The 22,569-nt window shown below is 35.3% G+C and overlaps 1 protein-coding gene across 1 annotated transcript in view; it reads left to right on the top strand.

Annotated features, from left to right (window-relative positions):
- Positions 1–22,569, top strand: part of ABCC2 (multidrug resistance-associated protein 2) — a 46,961-nt gene that overhangs the window by 18,076 nt on the left and 6,316 nt on the right. Inside the window, exons 10-23 of the mRNA XM_077387722.1 lie at positions 1,497–1,562; positions 3,733–3,807; positions 4,343–4,450; positions 8,980–9,114; positions 13,847–13,953; positions 14,045–14,138; positions 14,307–14,474; positions 15,595–15,735; positions 18,367–18,567; positions 18,671–18,769; positions 19,249–19,401; positions 19,969–20,366; positions 21,592–21,772; positions 21,970–22,293. Coding sequence (XP_077243837.1) covers positions 1,497–1,562; positions 3,733–3,807; positions 4,343–4,450; positions 8,980–9,114; positions 13,847–13,953; positions 14,045–14,138; positions 14,307–14,474; positions 15,595–15,735; positions 18,367–18,567; positions 18,671–18,769; positions 19,249–19,401; positions 19,969–20,366; positions 21,592–21,772; positions 21,970–22,293 — 2,250 coding nt within the window. The remainder of the gene's footprint in view (positions 1–1,496; positions 1,563–3,732; positions 3,808–4,342; positions 4,451–8,979; positions 9,115–13,846; positions 13,954–14,044; positions 14,139–14,306; positions 14,475–15,594; positions 15,736–18,366; positions 18,568–18,670; positions 18,770–19,248; positions 19,402–19,968; positions 20,367–21,591; positions 21,773–21,969; positions 22,294–22,569) is intronic.

A 22,569-nucleotide genomic window follows, 5' to 3' on the forward strand; every position in this document is an offset into this window, starting at 1 on the left:
CATAATTGATTGAAAACAATAAACTTTTAGGAAGGATGGACATTATCTGTTTTTCCAGTCCAAAAGTAAATTTGGAAGATTCCAAATTTTTTTAGTTGGGAACTTCTAATGATTTCACCCAAAGCCCTATGGTTCTTCGACTTTGAAGGATGTAAATTAGAACCAACATAATTGATTGAAAACAATGAACTTTTAGGAAGGATGGACATTATCTGTTTTCCGTATTGAATTGGTGGGAATATTATGTGATGTAACTAATCCTTTCTATGGGTGGTATTTTGTGTGTGAAGCTCTTTGAGTGCCAACGCTAGTCATTTCTTAATTGTTTCTCATATGCCCGTAAAGATTATGGTCTTTCTGTCATTTATATTAAAGGACGACCTGGGCAAGGTGAAACTGAGTTGACGTAAGCAAGTCAATGTTAAGCCAATGTTTCATCAAACAAGGTGATTTGGATTTTTTCTCTCTACTTGATAAGGAAAAACTAGAACCTGCACGAGAACTCGGCCTAGGTAAAACTGAGTCGGCTCGGGCAAGTTGATGCTGGACTTGTGGTGTTTTTAATAAGTGTTTATTGTTCAAGTATATGTATCATATTGTCATTATTATTTATGATATTTTGTGTACTCTTTTATTTTTCATGTATTTAGGATGAGGCTCATTGTACTTTTGGAGTAGTGGCATACTTGTAATGTTTTTACCTTCCTTAAATATTAATAATTTCTCTTTTTTGAGTTGTGGGGTAAGCTCTCTGAACTGTACAAACTCTCTCCTTGTGGTTCTTCTTCTTCTTCTCTCCTTTATTTTTTCTTACTTTACATGGTATCAAAGCATATTGAAGACTAAAGATCAACCACAAGGATCAAATTAAGGTAAAAGAAGATTCATTCTTTAGTTTTTTATGTGGGCTGGCATAGGACCTTCTCCGTGTATCCACATGGCTGATGACTTCAGGTATATGGGTATCAGCCCCTGAGGGATTCTCTAGACACCCTAATTTTTTTTTTTTAATGATTCTCTAGACAACCTAGTTGATTGGACATATCTTTTTTTTTTTTGAAGAACTGATTGGTAGGTATCATTTTTTATTTCAAGAATTTCAGTTTTAACACACTGGACTTGAACTATTGAATGTAATTTTCCCTCTTAGAATTGTTTCCTATCCACGGAGCATAGGGATTTGATTCCATGAATTTGACTTGATTTGATGGAGATGTTTTAGATCTCCCATTCAAAATTGTCGCCCCTTTGTATATGGTAACATCAACATAGAGGCTGTACTTGGGTATGCCATTTGAGTTATGTATTTATGTGCTTACTTTGCAGTATTATTTTCGATAAATATTAATTATGCATTTCCATTAACTAGTGCCATTTCATATCTATCTCACTGCAGTTGTTTTATTGACACTGAGTTTATTTTTATTTTTTTTGGGTTTTATTATTTAGATTTGGACCATTCAAATCATTAATTTGTTATTCAACATTATGTGCAGTCCATGCAACAAGGGGATCCAGCTTGGATTGGTTACATCTACGCCTTCTCAATTTTTTTGGGAGTGGTACGAGCCTAGACCTGCTTACCTTTTGTTTTCCTTTCCCAAAAGTTTAACTGTTCTGTTCTTACCTGTTTTTTACCATTTCCCTCTATTTCTGCTTTCCATAGGGTTGGATAGATATCTTTTTAACTGATGTCAAGTAATATTTATGAAGCCCTGTACAAAAAGGGAAATATTGAAACATAGGAGCAGCTTTCTCTAGGTAAAAAAGAAAACAAGAAGAATAAAATAGATGAAATTAAAAAATGAGTAGAAATTAGCATGATTACAATGGAACTTCTGGTGAGAAAAACATTCCATTTGTGTCTCTTTCCATTGTCCATTACGTGTTAAAAAAGAATAACTGTGGTGCTTGTTTGTCCAGTGTAAGACATTTTCTCAAGTTAACTCCTTGTATTTATAAAGCATAGCCTTTGGGCTTGAATATTAGACTCATTGGATGATAGTTACCTGTTGTTTAGTTTTGTAATTTCTATCGAAAGAAAGTTCTTTTTCTTGTAATATTAATAGTTTCTAAAATGATGCTATTGTTAAAGGTTGCCATCTTCCATGTGAAACTTTTGGGCTTTTTTGGAACTATTGATGCAGTCTAAAGGGGATATGGCAATCAATTTGTAGAATGAAGAAATAGGAACAATTAGTACTTAGGAATCACCAAGTAATTTGTATCCGATATTAAATACCTCATAACAAGGGATATTTTCGAGTATTAATGTTGGAACTTACTAACATGGCTAAATAGCTAGGACCTTGCTTAGCTCGTATTTGCTTAAAGAATGTATATAATTCCACACCGCGTGCCTGCAAGTGAATCATTTATGGAGAATACTTTAGGATCTAAATGCGGCAATCAATTTGTAGAATGAAGAAATAGGAACAATCAGTACTTAGGAATCACCAAGTAATTTGTTTCTGATATTAAATACCTCATAACAAAGGATATTTTCGAGTATTAATGTTGGAACTTACTAACATGGCTAAATAGCTAGGACCTTGCTTAGCTCGTATTTGCTTAAAGAATGTATATAATTCCACACCGCGTGCCTGCAAGTGAATCATTTATGGAGAATACTTTCGGATCTAAATGCACAGGTTCCGTTGAGATGATCATTTGGCATGCTCTTTGCCTGTGCACACAAGCAAAAATGTCTCGAGAGGATAACCGATGGCATCTATTATCATGAACCCCAGTATAAGAATGAGCACAAGAGTGGGATTTATGATTCAAGTACACATTAAAATTCTGTCTTCTAGCCAGTGGGATTTGTGATTCAAAGACACATTAAAATTCCATCTTCCAGCCATGCTCTTTAGCTGTCACACAAATATTTCTTCTGGGTCCACGGAAAATCGCAAGTCCCATCCAAGTGTAATATATATTTTCCAGGTTCTTCTAGCCATAGGGATACTGCTTGTGCATTGGATGGAATATATTCCATTCACTTGGTTTAGGGAGATTGGTAGAATTGACTTTCTTTTCTTAGCTGTCAAATTAGGCATTTTTGGATAACAGTGGTTCTAGAAGTGACTTACGATCTCAAGTACTTTTTGTTGCATTCAAGCAAGGACTGTACAAGCCTAGTTGGTTTTCCCCTAGTCTCTTTAGTTGCATCACCTGCAAAAAAATTGAACCATATATTTGGAATGATATCTATGAGTTAATGATTAACAATCAGATGCTTGAATTTTAAGCTATGTCACAAATATCATTCTCGGGAATTTCTCGGCAGGGGAAAATCTCAGGATATATATATATATTTTTTTCAGGTATATATTGAGAAAAAACAATAAAAATAAAACTATTTAATAAATCTATAAATATATAAAATTTAAGAAAAAAATATAAAATAAAAATATCGGGATAATATCGTGATATTATCGCGATACTTTTTGATAAAAATGATAATATCGCTATATTTTTAAAATCTCAGGATTTTGTTGTTTTATCAAAATGTCGCAATAAAAACCAGAGATTTTGAACATATCGGAGGTATTGATGACATAGATTTTAAGTAAAAAGCCAATGCTGCTTTTCTAGATTTTGGTACTTGATTAAACTAGAAATTGTAGAATAATCTGTACATTTCAGAATCATTTTAATATTTCTTTTCTTATTAATTTTTTGACTTACCATTCAAAAAAAAAATTAATTTTTTGACTTAATTTTCTCCAGGCATTGGGGGTTCTATTTGAAGCGCAGTATTTCCAGAATGTCATGCGTGTCGGTTACCGGCTAAGGGCAACCTTGGTATGTTCTTGGCTTTTGGCTCGCCTCCTTTAACTGTTTTCAATCCTTCTATAGGAATATACCGTCCAAGGGAATGACATCACAAAAATAAACTCAGCTCATGGATTGCTGTTTATCATGTAATGTTTTGCCAAATTTATTTTGGCAGTACTTGCTATGGCTTTTGTATATGTGAGCATTTAGCATTTTATTTTACTGTTGGTGCTTTGAGATGAGTATTTTTGTAAGCCTTCTCAGCCAGAACTTGCCCTTTTAATTATCAGAATATTTCAGAAACAGTTCCTCTAATTTTGCTTTTTCAACATTTCTATTTGTTTGATGGAGGTGGAAAATTAGTATTTGCCCATTTCTTTTCCCGGTCTCATTAAATTTCATTCTTAAATGCCAATCTGATGCATTTTTTTTCTTTACAGTCAATGAAGTCCATTTTGTTTATTTTTAACTCCAATTCTAAGTCCATCAACACATGGATAATATTGAGGACATCAAAATAATAAAAAACTCATGCATCCTTGATCCTTGTTTATTATTTCAGGTTGCTGCTGTATTTCGCAAATCCCTCAGATTAACACACGAGGGCCGCAACAAGTTTTCTACTGGAAAAATAACTAACTTGATGACAACAGATGCTGAAGCACTTCAGGCATGCTATCTTTGCGCTACTATATATGCAGATGGGCAGTGTGCTATTAAGAACTAACTTAGATTTAGTTGAATTATTGCATTTGAATATATGCCATGTTCCTTTGCATGCAATTAATTATGTCCCGCAATAGTAAATGCCTCATAACCAGACGGGTGTGGCTCTTTGGCTTAAAGTCATGGGTATGCTCCCCAGTGACGAGAGTTCGAATCCACCTGTAGTAAACCTGATGCGTGTGGTTTACGGGTGATTGTGCACATGCATAAGGATTAGTCCCGCCCTAAAATGGGGCGGGGATACCCAGTGCCATAAAAAAAAAATGCCTCATGGAAGGAAGCACATGAAGTCAGGTCCCACCCTTCTGTTTGAATAAGTTAGCTGCTTGGATGGGATCTGTCATTGGCTAAATATTTCAGTCATGAGACAACACATGAACATCTGATCCTCTTTGATTTTTATAGAGTAATGGCATCAGCTTTTAGTATATTTCGTAGAATGTATGAAATATATGGACAGTGAAAGGATGATGTGCATTTTACTTGCCAGATCTCACACTTTGCTCTTCTAGGACCAGGCCCTTGAGAAACTGTTTATCTATAGTACAAATGCAAAGTTGATAGATAAAACATTGGGAGTGATAAATCGACTCCCAGTGTCTTTCTCTCTCCTCTGGGTTAGAGAGAGAAAGAGGAGAGAGATAGACACATGGGGAGTCGATTTATCATTTTGGGGGGTCGATTTATCACTGCCCTAAAAAATATAGAGTTAGAATTAGAAGGCCAATGGCATATAATATATGCAGACCGCCCCTTGTTTTAGTTCATTGGACATGCAGCGCCGCTTCAAGAGTTCATGCAAACCAACACTCTTTCTATAAAGTATGAGCTGGAGCATGCTCGGTTATGTAAATTTTGACTCAATATGAATTATAATTTCTAAATTTTAATTTGCAGTTTAATGTAATTGGTATGGTTGTCTTCTTTAGCTAAGTGTTAGTATACTGTTTATTGGTCTTTAATATCTGCATGAAATAAATGACTTGCCTGGTCCAAAATAGGTTGGATGATCTAGCAAATATAACCAGTGCCAAGGGGACTGGTTCAATTCATGGCAAGAACTCATGGACCTATGATCCTATTTGCTTCAATTGATTGGAGAACACTAGTAACTGATCGATATGAAGGATCTACTGTTTAAGTTGTTGTCCTCATCTGGCTAGATTGACATTGTTGTGGGGTTTCACGAGTTGATATATCATAAGGCCGAGAAGGAAGTAGGAACTAACTCACCCATGGAGTAGCCAATACATGTAACAGTCATTCAAAGGAGAAAAAAGGATGATGAGATGTAAATAGAAGAGTGAAAAGAAACAGTAGTGATGATGACATAGGAGTCCGTAGAGAAACAAACTATTTTTTATTTTCCTTCTGGAATATTACATGCAAACATTCAAAAATTAGCTTTTGTTTTGCATTAGAGGTTGGAGAATAATAGACTAATAACTGGCTAGTGTTCGACAGTTTGAGTATTTGGTCATTGATGAATGATTTGGTTCTATGGTTCACTCGTTAATTGCTACAGTTTGTTTTTTTTTATTGATTCTATTAGATTTGAATAGCTTCTTTTTTGTTTTGTTTGCTTTCTACTACTTATTGCTTTCCATAGGTAACATTGGTGTCCCAACATGTTTTGCTTGCATGTATACTTGATGCAGGACAATATCTAGAATAGGGAAAATCCTACACTCCTAATGGGATTAAAACTTTAGGACAATTTAGGGCTTACACGGAAAATTAAAAGAGCACTTAACAACTAACCTAGGGTCGAATTAACACCTAATTAATCTATGGGCAGCAGCAATAATGAGACTTGAGTAGCGTAAATAATTGTAAAGATTGTAATTAGCCATGAACTAAACCTTATACAAATCAATCAAAGCGATAAAGATTTGTAAGATGAATTGATAATAGAAAGATTAGTCCAAAACTAGGTCTATGCAATGAAATAGAAGTCACACAAGCATTAAAATAATAATATCCAATGAAGAAAAATAAAGGAAAATGTCCAGCAGCAGTAAAAGGCTCAAAACGGTCCAGTTTTGGGTTGTAGGGGTATTTTGGTAATTTGACAGATCTGGAATTTTGGTTTAATACTGCTGTCCAAATCTTCGGTTAAGGTTTAGAAGGTAAAATAACGGTTAATCTACGGTTTTGGCTCTGATTTGATGGTAGGTTTAGGCTATGGATTTTTTAAAAGAGTTTTCGGGCTTGAAAATGGTGCAAATTTTCAATAAGGCTCAAAAGAGATTTAAAGCTATGGTTCTTGGGTGTTTAGGTTGAGGTATAATTATAAAAACAATCATTCAAAGTCTTGAAATGAGATCTTGAAGAACGAGAGAGATCTATGGATTTTGAGTTTTTGTATTTTAGGGTTCAAGAACAAAGAAAAAAAAAGAAATTTTGATTTACTAACCTTCTTTGTGCTGATTTGATTGAAGAAATAGAAGATAATAGAGGAGAGAAGATGAGAGAAGATGGTTCCAAACCACCAAGAGGAGAAGAGAAGAAGAAGTCCAAGCCACAATAGCTCTCACAAAAGAAAATCTCAATTCTATTCAATATTCAAAAGTCTCCTACATTGCTTTTATAAGATGTATTTATAAGAAAAAGAAACCCTAGAAGATAACCTAAAGTTAAGAACTAATCCGAACCATTCATCTAATATAAAGCAAAGCTAAATAAAGATAAAAACTTACCAAAAATAGTAATCCCGTAATTGACCTATACCCCTTCCTAAAAACACTCATAACTTGCTCAAATCACATCCAAATCATGTGATCTTGAGCCCATAAGATAGGTAATTGAAAAACCTTTCTAATAATACCATAAACACACTAAACGGATGAGTTTGATGCCTAAAAGGTAAGCTACAAATAAAATGACGAAAATAGAAAGTAAATAATGATAAAAAAAAATGGCAATGTCCGTGGCTCATACTAGAGTCCCCGCCATCAATCTCGTCCACGTCTGCGCTCGTAAACCTTGAATCCACGCCTATTGTTGATGTCCCCATCAATATTACTTTAAAATATGCATTGCTTATTTTAACTCAAATGGATATTTACTTTTATTCTTAATATGGTTGCATTGATTTTATTGAAAAACCTTGCACCATTGATCTGGTTTTATTTGATGAGGAAGCCTATAATGGAAAAGAAAATGGCGTGTTCTTATGCGGCCTTGTCTTCCCGTATAATGCACTTAGGCAGACAAATCTTGAGTGACACGTGGTATCATGTGTTCCTTTGGGTTAAGTAGATAATTATTTGCATGGAATTGCAGTTCCTTCATAGTCTTGATTACCAAAAGCAGTTATCACCACTGTACACATGGCACACATGTTTGGTGTTCACATTGATGTCTTGGGTGATAACTGATAGCTAAGCAGCCTAGTAGGCCCCGATCCATGCCGAATGGAGATCCCATCCACAAGATCAAGCATGCAAACAATGGAGATCCCATCCACAAGATCATACTTTTATCAAGTAGGATCATCTGATTGTAGTGGAATCAGGGCTATGGATCGGACTGGTGATGGCCTGCAGTATTTATGAACTTGGTCCCTGTAATTATGGCAGTGGGTCCACGCCATACAGTGGCCTTGCTCTGTAATGAGAACAATTACCATTCAAAAAGATTTTCTTTGTTGCATAGTGACCAATTTTCATTAGAACCTTTTCTGAAAGTGAGTAGCTGACATGATTTCCAAGAAGATTGGAGTAGGGAGCTGAACCAATTGATGAACTTTAGATCTTGTCTTCCTGGTTAAAGTTACTATTTTTTATCAAAACATAGTGATGTAGGATTCTTGTAACAAAGGGATTTTCGAACATACCAATTGTTCAGAAAAACAGGTTGTGCCCAACGCTGTTTGATTGGGGAAACAGATCTAGATTAACAACCCTGCCTAAATCTGTTGTCGCTTGAAATTAATCTAGTTATTGAATGCTCAAAATGTGACATGGATCATTGAACTGATTATTCTTTTCATCAGGTAAATTCTGACAGCTCACAAAATCTTCCATTAACTTTATTATCTGTGTGCATCATCACTTGGAACTTTATAGATTTTAGAACTTGCACCCATGGTTGAGATCTATTTACAAATATTTACCATATTTGGTGCATCGTAATTCATGGCTAATCTTCAGTGTGCAACTTTGGAGATAGATCCGTGTGAATTTGAATTTAAGAGGTTGGCTCGGAACTTGTGGTTCCCATTTCATTAATTTTTTTTCGTAGTCATACTTATTTTAGTGGACCCCTCTGTCTACTGAATCATTTTACTTCTAAGTATATGGAAGGTCCAGATTTATATGAAATTTATTCATGCTTAAAAGGGAGGACCGTCTGGTTTACTTACAGTTTTAAGTTGAAAGGTTCACTCAAGTTTGAGTTTTTGTATAGTAGAGCTATTTTATTAGCGTTGAATATGTAGTTAATGTGTAATTTGTTGTTCTCTTTGTACAGCAAATCTGCCAACAGCTTCACAGTCTATGGTCGGCTCCGTTTCGTATCATCATTTCTATTGTTCTTCTGTACCAGCAACTTGGTGTAGCTTCACTTGTAGGCGCATTAATACTAGTCCTTATGTTTCCCCTGCAGGTACATAAGTTTCATGCTGATGGTTGCTTTTGATTTGGTTTCATTTGTATGCCATTTTTCCATTGATTTGGTCTCAGATGGGACTTCATAAATGTTCCTACCAGCCAATTAAATGATTCTTACATCTTATGATTGATAATTTTTTTCATTATGAATCCAGTCACTTCTCTGAGTGGCATTTATTCTAGTGTGCAGTTGTCTGATTCTTTGATACATAACATTTCAAAACTGTGGCATTTTGCTTTTTAGCGTGATTATTTAGTTGACTAACGTGAATATTTTCGTACTTTTTTTGAGTAACGTGAATATTTTCATACTTCTTTTGAGTAACGTGAATATTTTCATACGCTTTTTTACTAACGTGAATATTTTCATACTTTATAGAAGACTAGAAGCACATGTTTGAAATTGCTAAGTTTATGCTTATGATAAAAAATTGACACACCATTCTCTCCTTTTTTTAGTTCAATTCCACAAAAAATTTACTTGTCAAAGGGCAGCATCTTATTATGGATTGTGGTGTTGGTTGTATAAGTTCAATTGTTCTCTAGGGTAGGGAAAGTCTTCCCAAACAATAAGCAGAAACCTACACAGGGAAATATGGATACCTTCATGCAGGCTAAATTGATAATCCTTCTGATTTATTGCTTTTTTAGTGAATATTATGTACCACTCTTCACTTTTCCATGAGAATGTCAAAAAACTGCCAAGGCCTCTGTTTAAGAAGATAGTATTATGGTCAACGGTCAAAACTTACTTGTTAATTGTAACGACACGGATTTTTGGACAATTTTTTTTTATACCCATAAAAATCTGAATCGCTACCCCAAGAGGAAAGCAAGTTGACTCACAACTATAAATACTAATTACATTTCTTTTTGAATTTATGAACTACCAACACTGAAATCCAAAAGTCTGCTTACATAAGCTGAAACTAACCAACTGAAATAAAACAAACTAAGGCTGATTGCTAACAAGGATAACTAGTCAAACCAACAAGGCCACATGGCCAAACACTCTTCCCTCGATCCCTTTAAGCTCCCTCATTTGTGTTCATGTCATCAACCTACAGAATCTAAAGGGTAAACAGCGTGAGAGCAAGCTCACTTAGGGGCTCACACAATAAGAGTAAACAAAAATGAGATTGCATTATAATAATATTTCTTGTGAATAATGAACTGTCATAGACAAGACAATTAATAAATAGGCATGAAAACGAAAGTCACAGTATGAATGCATGTAAAAGAAATATCACGAGTCATGGTAATATATAAATATACCGCAATCCAATTTCCTGGTATATATAAATATACCGCAATCCAAGTTATCGTATATATAAATATACGGCAAGCAATGTCCTGGTATATATCAATATACCGCAATACAAGTTGTCGTATACATAAATATACGGCAAGCAATGTCCTGGTATATAAATATACCGCAATCCAAGTCATCGTATATATAAATATACGACAATCAATGTCCTGGTATTTAGAAATATATCGCAATCCAATTGTCACAAAATAATTATTTCCCACAGTTATTTAACAGTTTTAAAACAAGGGGAGGCAAGAACATCATCATACGAAACACGATTATAATACTAAATCATTCTTGAAACCATTATTATATGAGTCAACTATCACTTGCCTTAGTATTTTGAGAGTAAGATGAAGTGAAAGGATTCTACTTATCAGTCCCAAAGTGAAAATGTAAAGATTACATGTCAAGGGTGTCATTCAAATTGTTCAAGTGCAATGATTCCTCTCTAAACTGATTTATTCGTCTAAACCTATTAGTTTTCACTCGTAAAATTTATTTCCAATCTACTCCTCGTATAACCTATTATACGAAAAAGTCACCTTTCGCAACTATATCGTATTTATTGTTTTTCCTTATAAAGACTCACCAAAGCTTTGAAATATAAATTTCTAAGTGCTGATTTTTCAAAGACCATACACAAAAATCCATCCATGTCGCACGCATGGTTTATTTCTCATAAAATAGACATAATTTGACTTGTTTATTATATATATAGTTAGGGTCTTCACATCTCACATAATATATATACTATATATATAACACATATAAGTGCTGATTTTTGTGAAAGATTAATGTTAAAGAATTGAAACTTCAGCAAAGAGGACTGCTTTTATAAAAATAGTTTATTTCTAAGTCGAAACACACTTACAAAATGATGTTTTCGGATAAAAGCATTGTCCTATTATGATAATCATACATGTAAGGGACTGTTTTTGCTAAAAACATTTTATATATTGTTTTAAAAACGCACGCATAGTGCTGATTTTCCCTCAAAACAGTTGATACATGATATTTATTCAACTTATATAAATCTGATTTTAAAAAACAATCCTTATAATTAATATCTAACCTTATATAAGCCTTAACGGGCTGATTTTCACCAAAATCATAATATATAACATATATACGTATCATATATTTCATAAAAAACAACACATATAAATTATATAACAAAACATGAAGGAATCTTTACAAAACAGCCCACACATCTCACTGTTGTGTGCTGATTTTATTGAAAAACAGTGATGAAACCCTATGGAAACCACACGCATGGCCTTAAGCTTCAAAAACAATCCCTTAAAAATTTTAGATTACTCCAAACAATGTTTTACGTATGGAAAATATGATATCTATCTAGGTTCACATCAAATAACTTAAAAGAAAAACCAAAAACAAGGTTCTTGATTAAAAAGAAAGCCAACAAATCAAGAAAACATAACTAGAAACCCTAATTAGAATAAATTAGGAACAAATAAAAGCAAATACACCAAATTCGAACAAGAAATAAGAAAAACAGGTTTTTCGGGCACTTACTCGAAGACGAAAGATCTAATCGAAGATCAAACCCTAAATCTTCTTCGAAAGATCTAATCGAAGATCAAACCCTAAATCTTCTTCGAAAGATCTAATCGAAGATCAAACCCTAAATCTTCTTCTTCTTTTTCTCTTTTTCCTTTCTCCTATCCTATCCTCTCTTCTTTTCTCTATTTTCTTTTCTTTCCTTCTTTCTTTCTCTCTCTCTCTCTCTCTCTTCCTCTCTCCCTCTCGGTTTCTCACTGCTATGGGCGTGCGCACAGTGTGCAAAAGCACACGAATTGGCTTTTTAATAGCCAATGAGTTTTGTGTTTTGAGTGGGTTTCCCAATTAGATTCAATATTAAAAGTTAGTTTCCTAATCTAACTCTTTCACAATTAGCAAGAGTCCATGTTAATTAAAACTCCTCAAGGATGCATTTATCAAATTTAGCAACTAAACTAAAGTTTTAAAAAGCTTTTAAATAATAAGTGGGGTCCACTTACTATTTATAGTAAAAACAGATTTGCTATTTATAGTAAAAGGGGGATTACTATTTATAGTAAGTGCAAATCCGATGGTCCAAACGGCTCCAAATCGAAGATCTAGATCGTTGATCAAGGATCTATGGGCAAGATTTAATTAAAGTTATTAACTTTTCCGACCCTTGGTGCGGCCGGGTATTACATTAATACACACCAACATCTATTACACAAAGATTCTTGTGTAGGCATAACATGCCATGTCTAAGAAGGTTTGATACTGGCGTCGTAGAAGTTTCTACATGGATCCTTTTGTCATCAAATAAACGATCAGGTTTTAAAGAGATGGCAGTCTCAATAAATTAAATAGAATGGATCATTTTTGTTTGTGATGGAGCACGTGGTTTACTTTGTTATTATCATCATATTGTTAATTCATTCTTCCAAGTTAAATCTAGTTATGTTTTCTTGTTTTGTATGCATGTTATGTCATAACTCAGTGTCCTTGTAATCTCTGAGAATCCCCTAATACAACTTGGTTATCCTATGATTGGCCATTCTATCTTCCCATAATGCTTTTAGGCTCCCAAAAAGAACTATAGCTACATTAATTATCCTAATTTGGTACATGGTGTTTAAATTCACTCTTTAACTATGCTACCTGGCCATGTATACTTGTGCTGTTGTACTTGGATATTTGGTGCTTGATATGGATTTTATGTGTTTAACATCTGTCTATGTGAGGGCTATAATTCCTTTTATTATTTAGAAGTTAAATTCAATTTGTTTCAAAAGAAATCTGGGATGTAAAATATCATAAGTTATTGCAGTATTCCACAAATATATATCATGGCATGACATACATACATAATTTTGCAAAATTCATTCAATTTAATGTGTTGTTGGAGTATATATTAGCTATATTACAATATTTTTTATCCCATGTTACACACACACACACGCACATGTGCGTGTGTATGTGTGTGCATAGATACATATGTACATAAACACATACATGCATATCCGTGCAAAATTCATTCAATTTAATGTGATGATGGAGTATATATTAGATATATTACAATATTGTATATCCCATGATCCATGTTATATATGCATATCGATACATATATATGTACATAAACACATATACATGCATATCTTGTATCGTTTAATATATACTACAGATAATTTATAATATGTTACCTTGACTAAAGGGCAGCTTCGAGGTGTTGAGGTAACAACTCTCTTTCTTGTGCTCCATGTCTGGAATCTGTTATTGTGCTTTTTTGCTGGAGGTTACGCTTAATACACATGTATAATTCTTGGAAAGACTACTTATTTCTTTTCAGGAGTATCTATTGTATTCCATCTATATTGATTCTCTTCTAAATCCCTCTATCATTTTGTGGGATCAGACATTTGTAATTAGCAGAATGCAGAAACTATCCAAGGAGGGCTTGCAACGTACTGACAAGAGAATTGGCCTTATGAATGAAATCTTGGCTGCCATGGATACTGTGAAGTATGTTTCAATTTTAGAATGATTTTCTTCTCAGTTTTCTGTATGGTGTCCTCATCTAAAATGCTTATGACTCTGTTAAAACTGGCCATAGATGTTATGCATGGGAGAACAGCTTCCAATCTAAAGTGCAAATCATCCGAAATGATGAGTTGTCATGGTTCAGAAAGGCACAGCTACTAGCAGCGGTACAGTTGAAAATATGTTGCCATGGTTTCCCCATTTTTTTTCCATTTAGGATGCAAAATTTCAATAGGGTTATCTTGATTTCTTAAAATTCATGTCAAGAGTGTTTAATCATCTATTGTACATAGTGATTTATTATAATTTTTCTGACTTACTGCCATGTTTTGCAGTTCAATAGTTTTATTCTGAATAGCATTCCGGCTGTGGTTACTGTGATTTCATTTGGAATGTACACTTTGCTTGGAGGGGATTTGACACCTGCGAAGGCATTTACATCCCTTTCACTGTTTTCAGTGTTGCGGTTCCCTTTGTTCATGTTTCCTAATTTGATAACACAGGTGATGCACTTTTATCCTTTTTGTACTTTTAAATCTTTCCATAATTCTAAATTACAGCCTGGGTTCTTTTTGAGGTTGGGACTTATATTAATTATCGTAGTATAAGCAGATAAAACATTATATTTTTTCATTATGGTAAGTCAATTAAGTTCGTCTAGAGAGCTAGGCAGTGTTATTCAGGAAATAGTTAGCTTGGGTGTCGAGTTTCTCAAATGGCCATTTCTTGAACCATTCATGTCGAATATCTTTAGGAACAAGATGATCAAAATCTGATAAGTGGGACATTGGATTATACTGCTCAGTTGTGGTCCAGGGGATCATAAGCTTAAATTTATTTAAGTTTTTTGAGTGATTTTATGTTCCCAAATTCTTTGTAGAAGTATAGCTTCATGTCTGTCTCCTCCAACTAGGTATACACCATTTATCCATGTTCCTCTATGCAGTTATTACATGCCCTTTTTTATAGATCAACTCAACAGCCCCATGTATGGAGCATGCCTTGCTTCATTGTCTGCCCCAATGCCACTTCTTAATTTTATTCAAGTAGAAAAGCAATAAACTTTGATGTCCATGCCTTGCTTCGTTGACCGTCCCAATTCCCTTTTTATCTTTTTGCTTTTAAAAACTTAGCTCACGATCCAGTCTTGCTTCAGTTAACCTCCACGAAAGGGGAACTTGTTGTGTACATGAGCTCTACATTATATGTGGCCCTTTCTTTTGGATGAATCCTACGCAATTTAGGAATTTTATGAAGTTGAATATTAAGAGAGTTGCTCTAGGAATGTATTTAGGGGCTTTCCACTTTTCCATTCGGACAAGTGGAAAATGTTATTATTCGTTGATCTTGAATCCCCAACGCCCAGAGGGATCACTATAAATTCTAAAAATCTTTGGACTAGCTAACATTAGTTCACCTTATGTGCTATCAATATTATTCATCAATGAATACTTGAACAAGAATGTTCTTTGTAGTGGAAAGCTGCTCAAATCGTTGCTTTATCTTGTTTACTTCAGAATTGTGAGAATTCTTGTTTCAAGGACATCTGTAACAAAAAATCAGTCTTAGTGTCTTAATTGTTTCTTCTCATACTTGAGAGAGTATCCAAATCTTGTTTGACAGGTCGTAAATGCAAATGTGTCATTAAAGCGCCTGCAGGACCTATTGTTAACAGAAGAAAGAATTCTGTTGCCAAACCCACCTCTTGAGCCAGGGTTGCCAGCCATCTCAATCAAGGATGGATTCTTCTCTTGGGATTCAAAGGTCTGCTTTTTTCTTTTCTTTTTTACGATGAATTATATGTTCTGCATCTTTGCTATTTTTGTATTTTTGGTTATGCACTTATCTCAGCATTTTCGATATATAAACAGTATCCATATCTTAGCTTTTATTAGTTGCTTATTTCAATTAGGCAATTCAAGTATACACAATTTAGTGTCTCTAAGGCATCCACGCCCATGTTTAGGTAAGTGAAAGTCAAAATGCGTGTGGAAGGTACAGCTCAGGCACCTACGTAAACTCTTTTTCTACTCCACCGCTAGATGAAGTGACAAAAGAGAAACCCTTTTGCTGCACCTTAAAACCTCCGCCCTAGCCCTTCGAAAATCGATCACAGCAGCACGATCCCTTTTACCTTGTGTAGGCAAGAACCCTAGAACCAGTCTTCAACCCAAACCTAATCCATCTAAATACATCCGTTAAACATCACCTGATTACCCACATAACCTAGCCGCATAACACACTATCCTCAGCCAAACCTCCATCTCAAGCGGCCTTCTAACCCTCTTATTCCAGTCCCTTAAATCCCTGGGTTTTAGTCTCTATTTTCGACCCACTTTGCCGCCCATAAAGCCTTTCTATTTTACCCGAATACCATCTTCCCCCAAACCGATTAGATCCCTTGTTTCCATCGAGCACCATCCAAATACCCCCTTGGCTTCAATCGATTCTAAGCATTAACCCTTGAACTGATTTTTACCAACCAAAATCCCCTTTTTCTTGTTTACCCAACAGCCCAAACAACCCACTTTTAACCGATTAAGAGCCACTCATCCCATACATATTGTGTAACTGATAACCAACTTTATTGATTAAAGAATTCCCATCCTTTCTTGATTTCTTATAACAATCTTGATGTTATTTAACCGTCTCACCTTTCTTGATTTTCTTGTTTACCTTAACTACCCAACCAACCCATCGTGTTTTCTTGTTATTAATTTAATCTCCCTACATCTTAATTCTTGAATATCAAGAAGCGACCACCTCCCTTTAACCCATACAAGCAATCAAGGACCTCCCATTGTTGAAACCAACAACAATACATCTCTTTCTTTGCCAAACTGACACCATTAGTTATCCTTAGAATTCCCTACACTTTTACCTTCCTTTCAAGCAAGATTTGATTTCCATTAGTTTCATGCCCTTTTTGGCACTTTTACGCCATTTTCCAAGCCCTTTTTAATGCTTTCAACTACCCTTTTGTTTCCCTTTCCCTCTAATTTACCTTAATTTCCTAAGACCATTACTTTAAAGTTAAGCTTCTGCCCATGCATCAAATTGTACCCACTATCCGCCCCTGCGTCATTTAGTATCAGAGCTTCCAGCGTCTTCCTCTGCATTTGATCACTACAGGGATGAGATCATAGACCAAGTCTTGGGCTCATCTATTTCATACCAGCACATGACAAGATCGGCTAACAGTGACACCGACCGACTAGCCCGAGCGGGAGTTGACAGGGAAAGCTTGGAGAGTTTTGATTTTCACCCCCTTGAGGTTTTTGGTTTTGTGTGTGTGTATGTTTATTTTTCTTGGTTACATCTTCACTTGTAATGACCTTCTCAGTCGCAGGGTTTCCCCTTTCTCTCAATATAATTTCTCACCATTCAGAAGGAAAAAAACACTACAAACCAGCATCCATGCCCCCAACCCCAATCCATTTTCTCATCTCTATCTATCTCTCTTCTCACCCACCATCCCACCGCAAGGGGGAGACTCTTATGGTATTTTCCAGTCCTGTAGGTGTTAAAAGAATCAAACAAGGCAAGGACAAGAAATCGCCTAATCTTTCAAGATGGATCTACTGAATGAGCTACAGTAGATGATGATTCAACCAAAGTCATTTCATTGGCAACAATATCATGTTGGGCTAAGCCTAACAAATGCATGGTTTTAAATTTCGGGTTTCGATCGAGAACGAAACCAAAATCGATAATACCCGAAACGGTAGTTTTTTTCAGCCAAAATTTCGTTTATCCCGAAATTTCATCCGAAATTTTAGGGATTTCACCCAAAAATTTCAATTTTTTATAATTATTTAATATTATCGGGAAATTTCAGCCGAAATTTTGGCCGAAATAACCAAAATTTCAGAAATTTTTAGTCGAAATAAACTACTAGATAAAATAGTTGTTGAATTGATTTCATCGGATTTCGGCCAAAATTTCGGTTTCGGTGAGAACCGAAACGCATTCCGAAACCGAAATTCGAAACCATGAACAAATGTGATGCCAGAAACACTAGATCTAAATAGGGAGTTTAGTTCCTTTGATGGACAGGTTCCAAGAAGTACCAATGATGTGGTGGACACTTATAGCTAAGGAAGAGTAGATCGAGAAGAGATTCATATCGGCCAAGAGATGACTATTTTGAAGCCTTTCATGCTATTTTTCTTCCTTTAGTTTCTTCTCAATGACACCTCGTCCCTTTTATGTTTTTGGTTTTCTCTTACCTTTTTGTACTTAGTGTTACTAATGTGGGTTTTCCTTGTTATCTTCTAGAAAAAAAAGGAAAAAAATAGAGCAGTGAGAAAGTCCTATTGGAAGCCATTAGTCTTTTCAAATATGCTTGTTGAATATTTCAAACTGCTCGTGTTCTAAATTGATGAACTATTTCAGGCAGAGAAGCCCACGTTATCAAACATCCATTTGGAGATACCAGTTGGTAGCCTCGTTGCAGTTGTTGGCAGTACTGGAGAGGGAAAAACATCTCTTATATCAGCAATGCTTGGTGAATTGCCTCCAATGGAAGGAACGAGTGTTGTTATTCGGGGAACCGTTGCTTACGTTCCACAAGTTTCATGGATCTTCAATGCAACTGTGAGTTTCTATAATCTTAGAGCTTTCCTTTCCTATTATTTGCAATATGTTATAATGATAATCAATGTGGTGTATGGTCAACTTGAAAAAATCTTCTGTGCAGGTACGTGACAACATTTTATTTGGATCTGCTTTTCAACCATCACAGTATCAGAAGGCAATAGAAGTGACTGCATTGGAGCATGACATTGAATTACTCCCGGTAATTACGACGGAACTTTAAGGGGCCGTTTGGATACGCGGATTTTAGAATCTAGGATTTCCTCAAAATCGTGAATGGAAGACAAGAGAAGAAGGAGACCGTCCTTCGTTTTCTGATTTCGCGCCCTTCTTTCCGTCGAATGAGAGAGTAGGAGATCGCCCCTGTTTCTGGGTTTTAGAAATCCCAGGATTGGGGAGAGATTTCTAAAACCTGGATTTCTTACTTAAACCCTTCATCTGCAACCTACTTCCCCCACATCTGTAATCTACTTCCATTGTAAAATCCATTATTTTACACTGCTTTCAAGCTAAAACCTGTATTCTGAAATCCACATATCCAAACAGGGGGTAAAAGTTTTTCATCTTCTTGTAAATAGCTGCTGCACATTCATGAAGCATATGCAGGTTATGAATATGGATGCATATGTGCATTTGTTTTTAGGTTAAGCATTTGCATTTATAGTGACTTTTATTTTTCAGGGTGGTGATCTCACAGAGATTGGTGAAAGGGGAGTCAATATTAGTGGTGGGCAAAAGCAGAGAGTTTCCATGGCTAGGGCTGTATACTCCAATTCAGATGTGTACATATTTGATGATCCTTTAAGTGCACTAGATGCTCATGTTGGTCGACAGGTAATATCATGCTGTCAAGATTATGAACTATATTCAAGTAATCTGATATAACTTGTGTCACTACTTGCATGATTTCCAAAATCTACAAAATAGAGTTTACTTGGTAAATTTCTGGATAGTTGTTGAAGCTACATATTTATTTTGGCATTTTTAGGAGTCATATAGTATGTAGTTGACAAGTGCTAGAAGGTGGTATTTTACGAATGGAAGAAACTTAAGCTACTACACATAAATAGATATCAAAGAAAGTGCTTCTTCTTTTCAACAAAAAGAAAAAGTTCTGATATCAAAGTATGAAAGGTGGGAAGTACTCCTCGGAAAGCCTTATATGAAGGGCTGGTTTATTTTTCTTTCACCGAGGAAATAAGTGAAACTCTCTCTCTTTCTCTCTCACTCTCTCTCTCTCTCTCTCTCTCTCTCTCTCTCTCTCTCTCTCTGTGTGTGTGTGTGTGTGTGTGTGTGTGTGTGTGTGTGTGTTAATAACTAGGTTGGTAAGGCTTAAAAAAGAACTGTTAGTAGTTTATTTGAATTTGCTGGTGTCCTAATGTGTGTCAATCTTTTCTCCAGGTTTTTGATAAATGTATCAAGGATGAACTGAGAGGAAAAACTCGAGTGCTTGTTACAAACCAATTACATTTTCTTCCGCATGTGGATAGGATTATACTGGTTCATGAAGGTATGGTGAAAGAGGAGGGAACCTTTGAGGAGCTAACTAATAATGGTCTCCTATTTCAAAAATTAATGGAAAATGCTGGCAAAATGGAAGAACAAGCAGAAGAGAATGAAGTAGGTGAAAATGATGGCCAAAATACACTGAAAACTGTTGCCAATGGGGAGCCCATCAAGATGGAAGATGGTTTGGCAAAAAATGTAAGTGGTTCAAAGAAAGAGAAAGAGGGAAAGTCTGTTCTCATAAAGCGAGAGGAACGGGAAACAGGTGTTGTCAGTTCGAAGGTCCTCATAAGGTAATAAATTGTGCTCTTTTATTTTATGATTTAGACATGTAATCTTAGATCGATGCAGGACTGTGGTTTTTGTTGCATTTTTTTAGAAATACTATTTCAATATATAAATATTAATCCATTTCAAATATATATATATATATATATATATATATATATATATATATATATTAATATGCATATACATTATGCATGGAATATCCATGCAGAACACATGAAGGTTTAAACCATTTAATCTCAACTCGATTTGGTCTCAAATTGAGTGATACTGATTGTTTTAAAAGTCAACATGTTTGTGTTGTTTCTGATTTGGTTTTGTTACCAAAATGGTTTGGGCGAACCTTCAACCTTCCAATTTTTTTACTTTTTGACCTAGTCAGTTCTAAACTGAGCTGTAGGTGAACCTCAAGTAGACCACATTGATGATAACTAGTTCACAAAGAATGGAAAGAAGAAGAGCTCAATAAAGGTTGTACGTAAGGTGACAGAAAATCTGATGTGCTGCAGTCAATTGCAAGCATTGAAGGTCTAAGGGTGTGAGCAATATCATGGCATGTCATAGTATGATGGACAAAGCTATCAACCAATCTTCCATGCCCAGTAAGATCCATATGTGTTTCCCATGAAGGATGGTTATAAACCTAGAGTGTGATGGTCTTGGTCTCAACAGCTTGTGCCTAAGGAATAAAACTCTCTTGTATAAGTAGCAATGGAGATCGAGGAGGGGGAGAATTTGGTAAGGGTAAAATCTCAGGTACATGGAAGATGGTTTGTTGTGTTAGAGAGGATGTCCTTCCAAATATTTAGGTGTAGAGTGGGTCCAGGTGAGAGAATGAGTTTTTAGCAAGATATATGGCTAGGTAGTGGTGATGCCCATCCAGGTCTTTATAGGCTAATTCATAAGGATAAGGTGCAAATTGTTGGTTGCTATGAGAGTGGAAGAAACAGTTGTGCGGGGGTGGGTGTTGCTTTTCAGTCTTAAGAACGATTGGTTTAATTGCTCATTTATCTCCTTTGTTTTTTGAAGGTTGTTGTTTCCATTATATTGAACTTTGGATCATATTACCAAACTGTCACGTATATGATTTAACTCTTTTGCACATTGGGTACTTCTTTAGTACTAAAACTTATTTCAATTCTCATTTCTTTTGTGGGCGCCGCTGTTCGGATTGATAGTGAAGTTTACTATCCATACCATGTAATGTTCTATTGATTTTGCCTTTTGCAGGTATCAAAATGCATTAGGAGGTCTATGGGTGGTTTTGATTCTCTTTATCTGCTATATCCTAACTGAAGCCCTCCGAGTTACGAGTAGCACGTGGTTAAGTGTTTGGACAGATCAAACAACTGCAAAGAGCCATGGACCTGGTTTCTACAATCTGATTTATGGAGCTCTTTCTTTTGGTCAGGTATATCCATCATAAAGTGGATAAGTAAAATTCAAAATTTCCTTTTGTGTTCTTTTTCCCTTTTTGACAAGTACCTGGTTTGATTTTCCAAGTGATATTCACTTGCAAAATCTCGTCCAGTTGACCCCCAGTTTTCCATCAGGTCCTTTTAGTTGCTTCTTTGAAAGCTTACTCTGCATTTTTTTCAATGTGTTCAGGTACTAGTAACATTGTTAAACTCCTATTGGTTGATCACTTCAAGTCTTTATGCTGCCAAAAGGCTGCACGATGCGATGCTTAACTCCATACTAAGAGCCCCTATGGTATTCTTCCACACAAATCCGATTGGACGGATAATCAATAGATTTGCGAAGGATCTAGGTGATATTGACCGTTTCGTTGCTGTCATTGTAAACATGTTTCTTAGCCAAGTGTCGCAGCTCCTTTCAACTTTTGTGCTGATTGGCATAGTGAGCACCATATCGCTGTGGGCCATAATGCCGCTCCTGATTCTGTTTTATGCAGCCTACCTCTATTATCAGGTACATGAAATTCTATGAAGTAAGATAATTTCATGTAGATTTGTTTCTCATATCATTAAGTGATATTGTTACTCTTTTATATCATATCTAGTTTTATCTCGTCTCCTGCATTATGTTTTGTGCATATTTTCTTGCTGAGTCACTCAGTGAAGCCTTGACTCTAAGCATATTTCAGTCTTTTTGCTGAACTTCTTTCGTAATTTCTGCATAAAACAAGGTATTTTTACATAATATTTTTAGTGTTACTTCTAAAGTAACTGTCAAAGAAGAAAGAGA

The sequence above is a fragment of the Tasmannia lanceolata genome, unplaced genomic scaffold (genome assembly GCF_043159265.1).
Source record: "Tasmannia lanceolata isolate RefF3 unplaced genomic scaffold, GAP_Taslan_0.1 ptg000008l, whole genome shotgun sequence".
In the NCBI taxonomy this organism is placed as follows: Eukaryota; Viridiplantae; Streptophyta; class Magnoliopsida; order Canellales; family Winteraceae; genus Tasmannia; species Tasmannia lanceolata.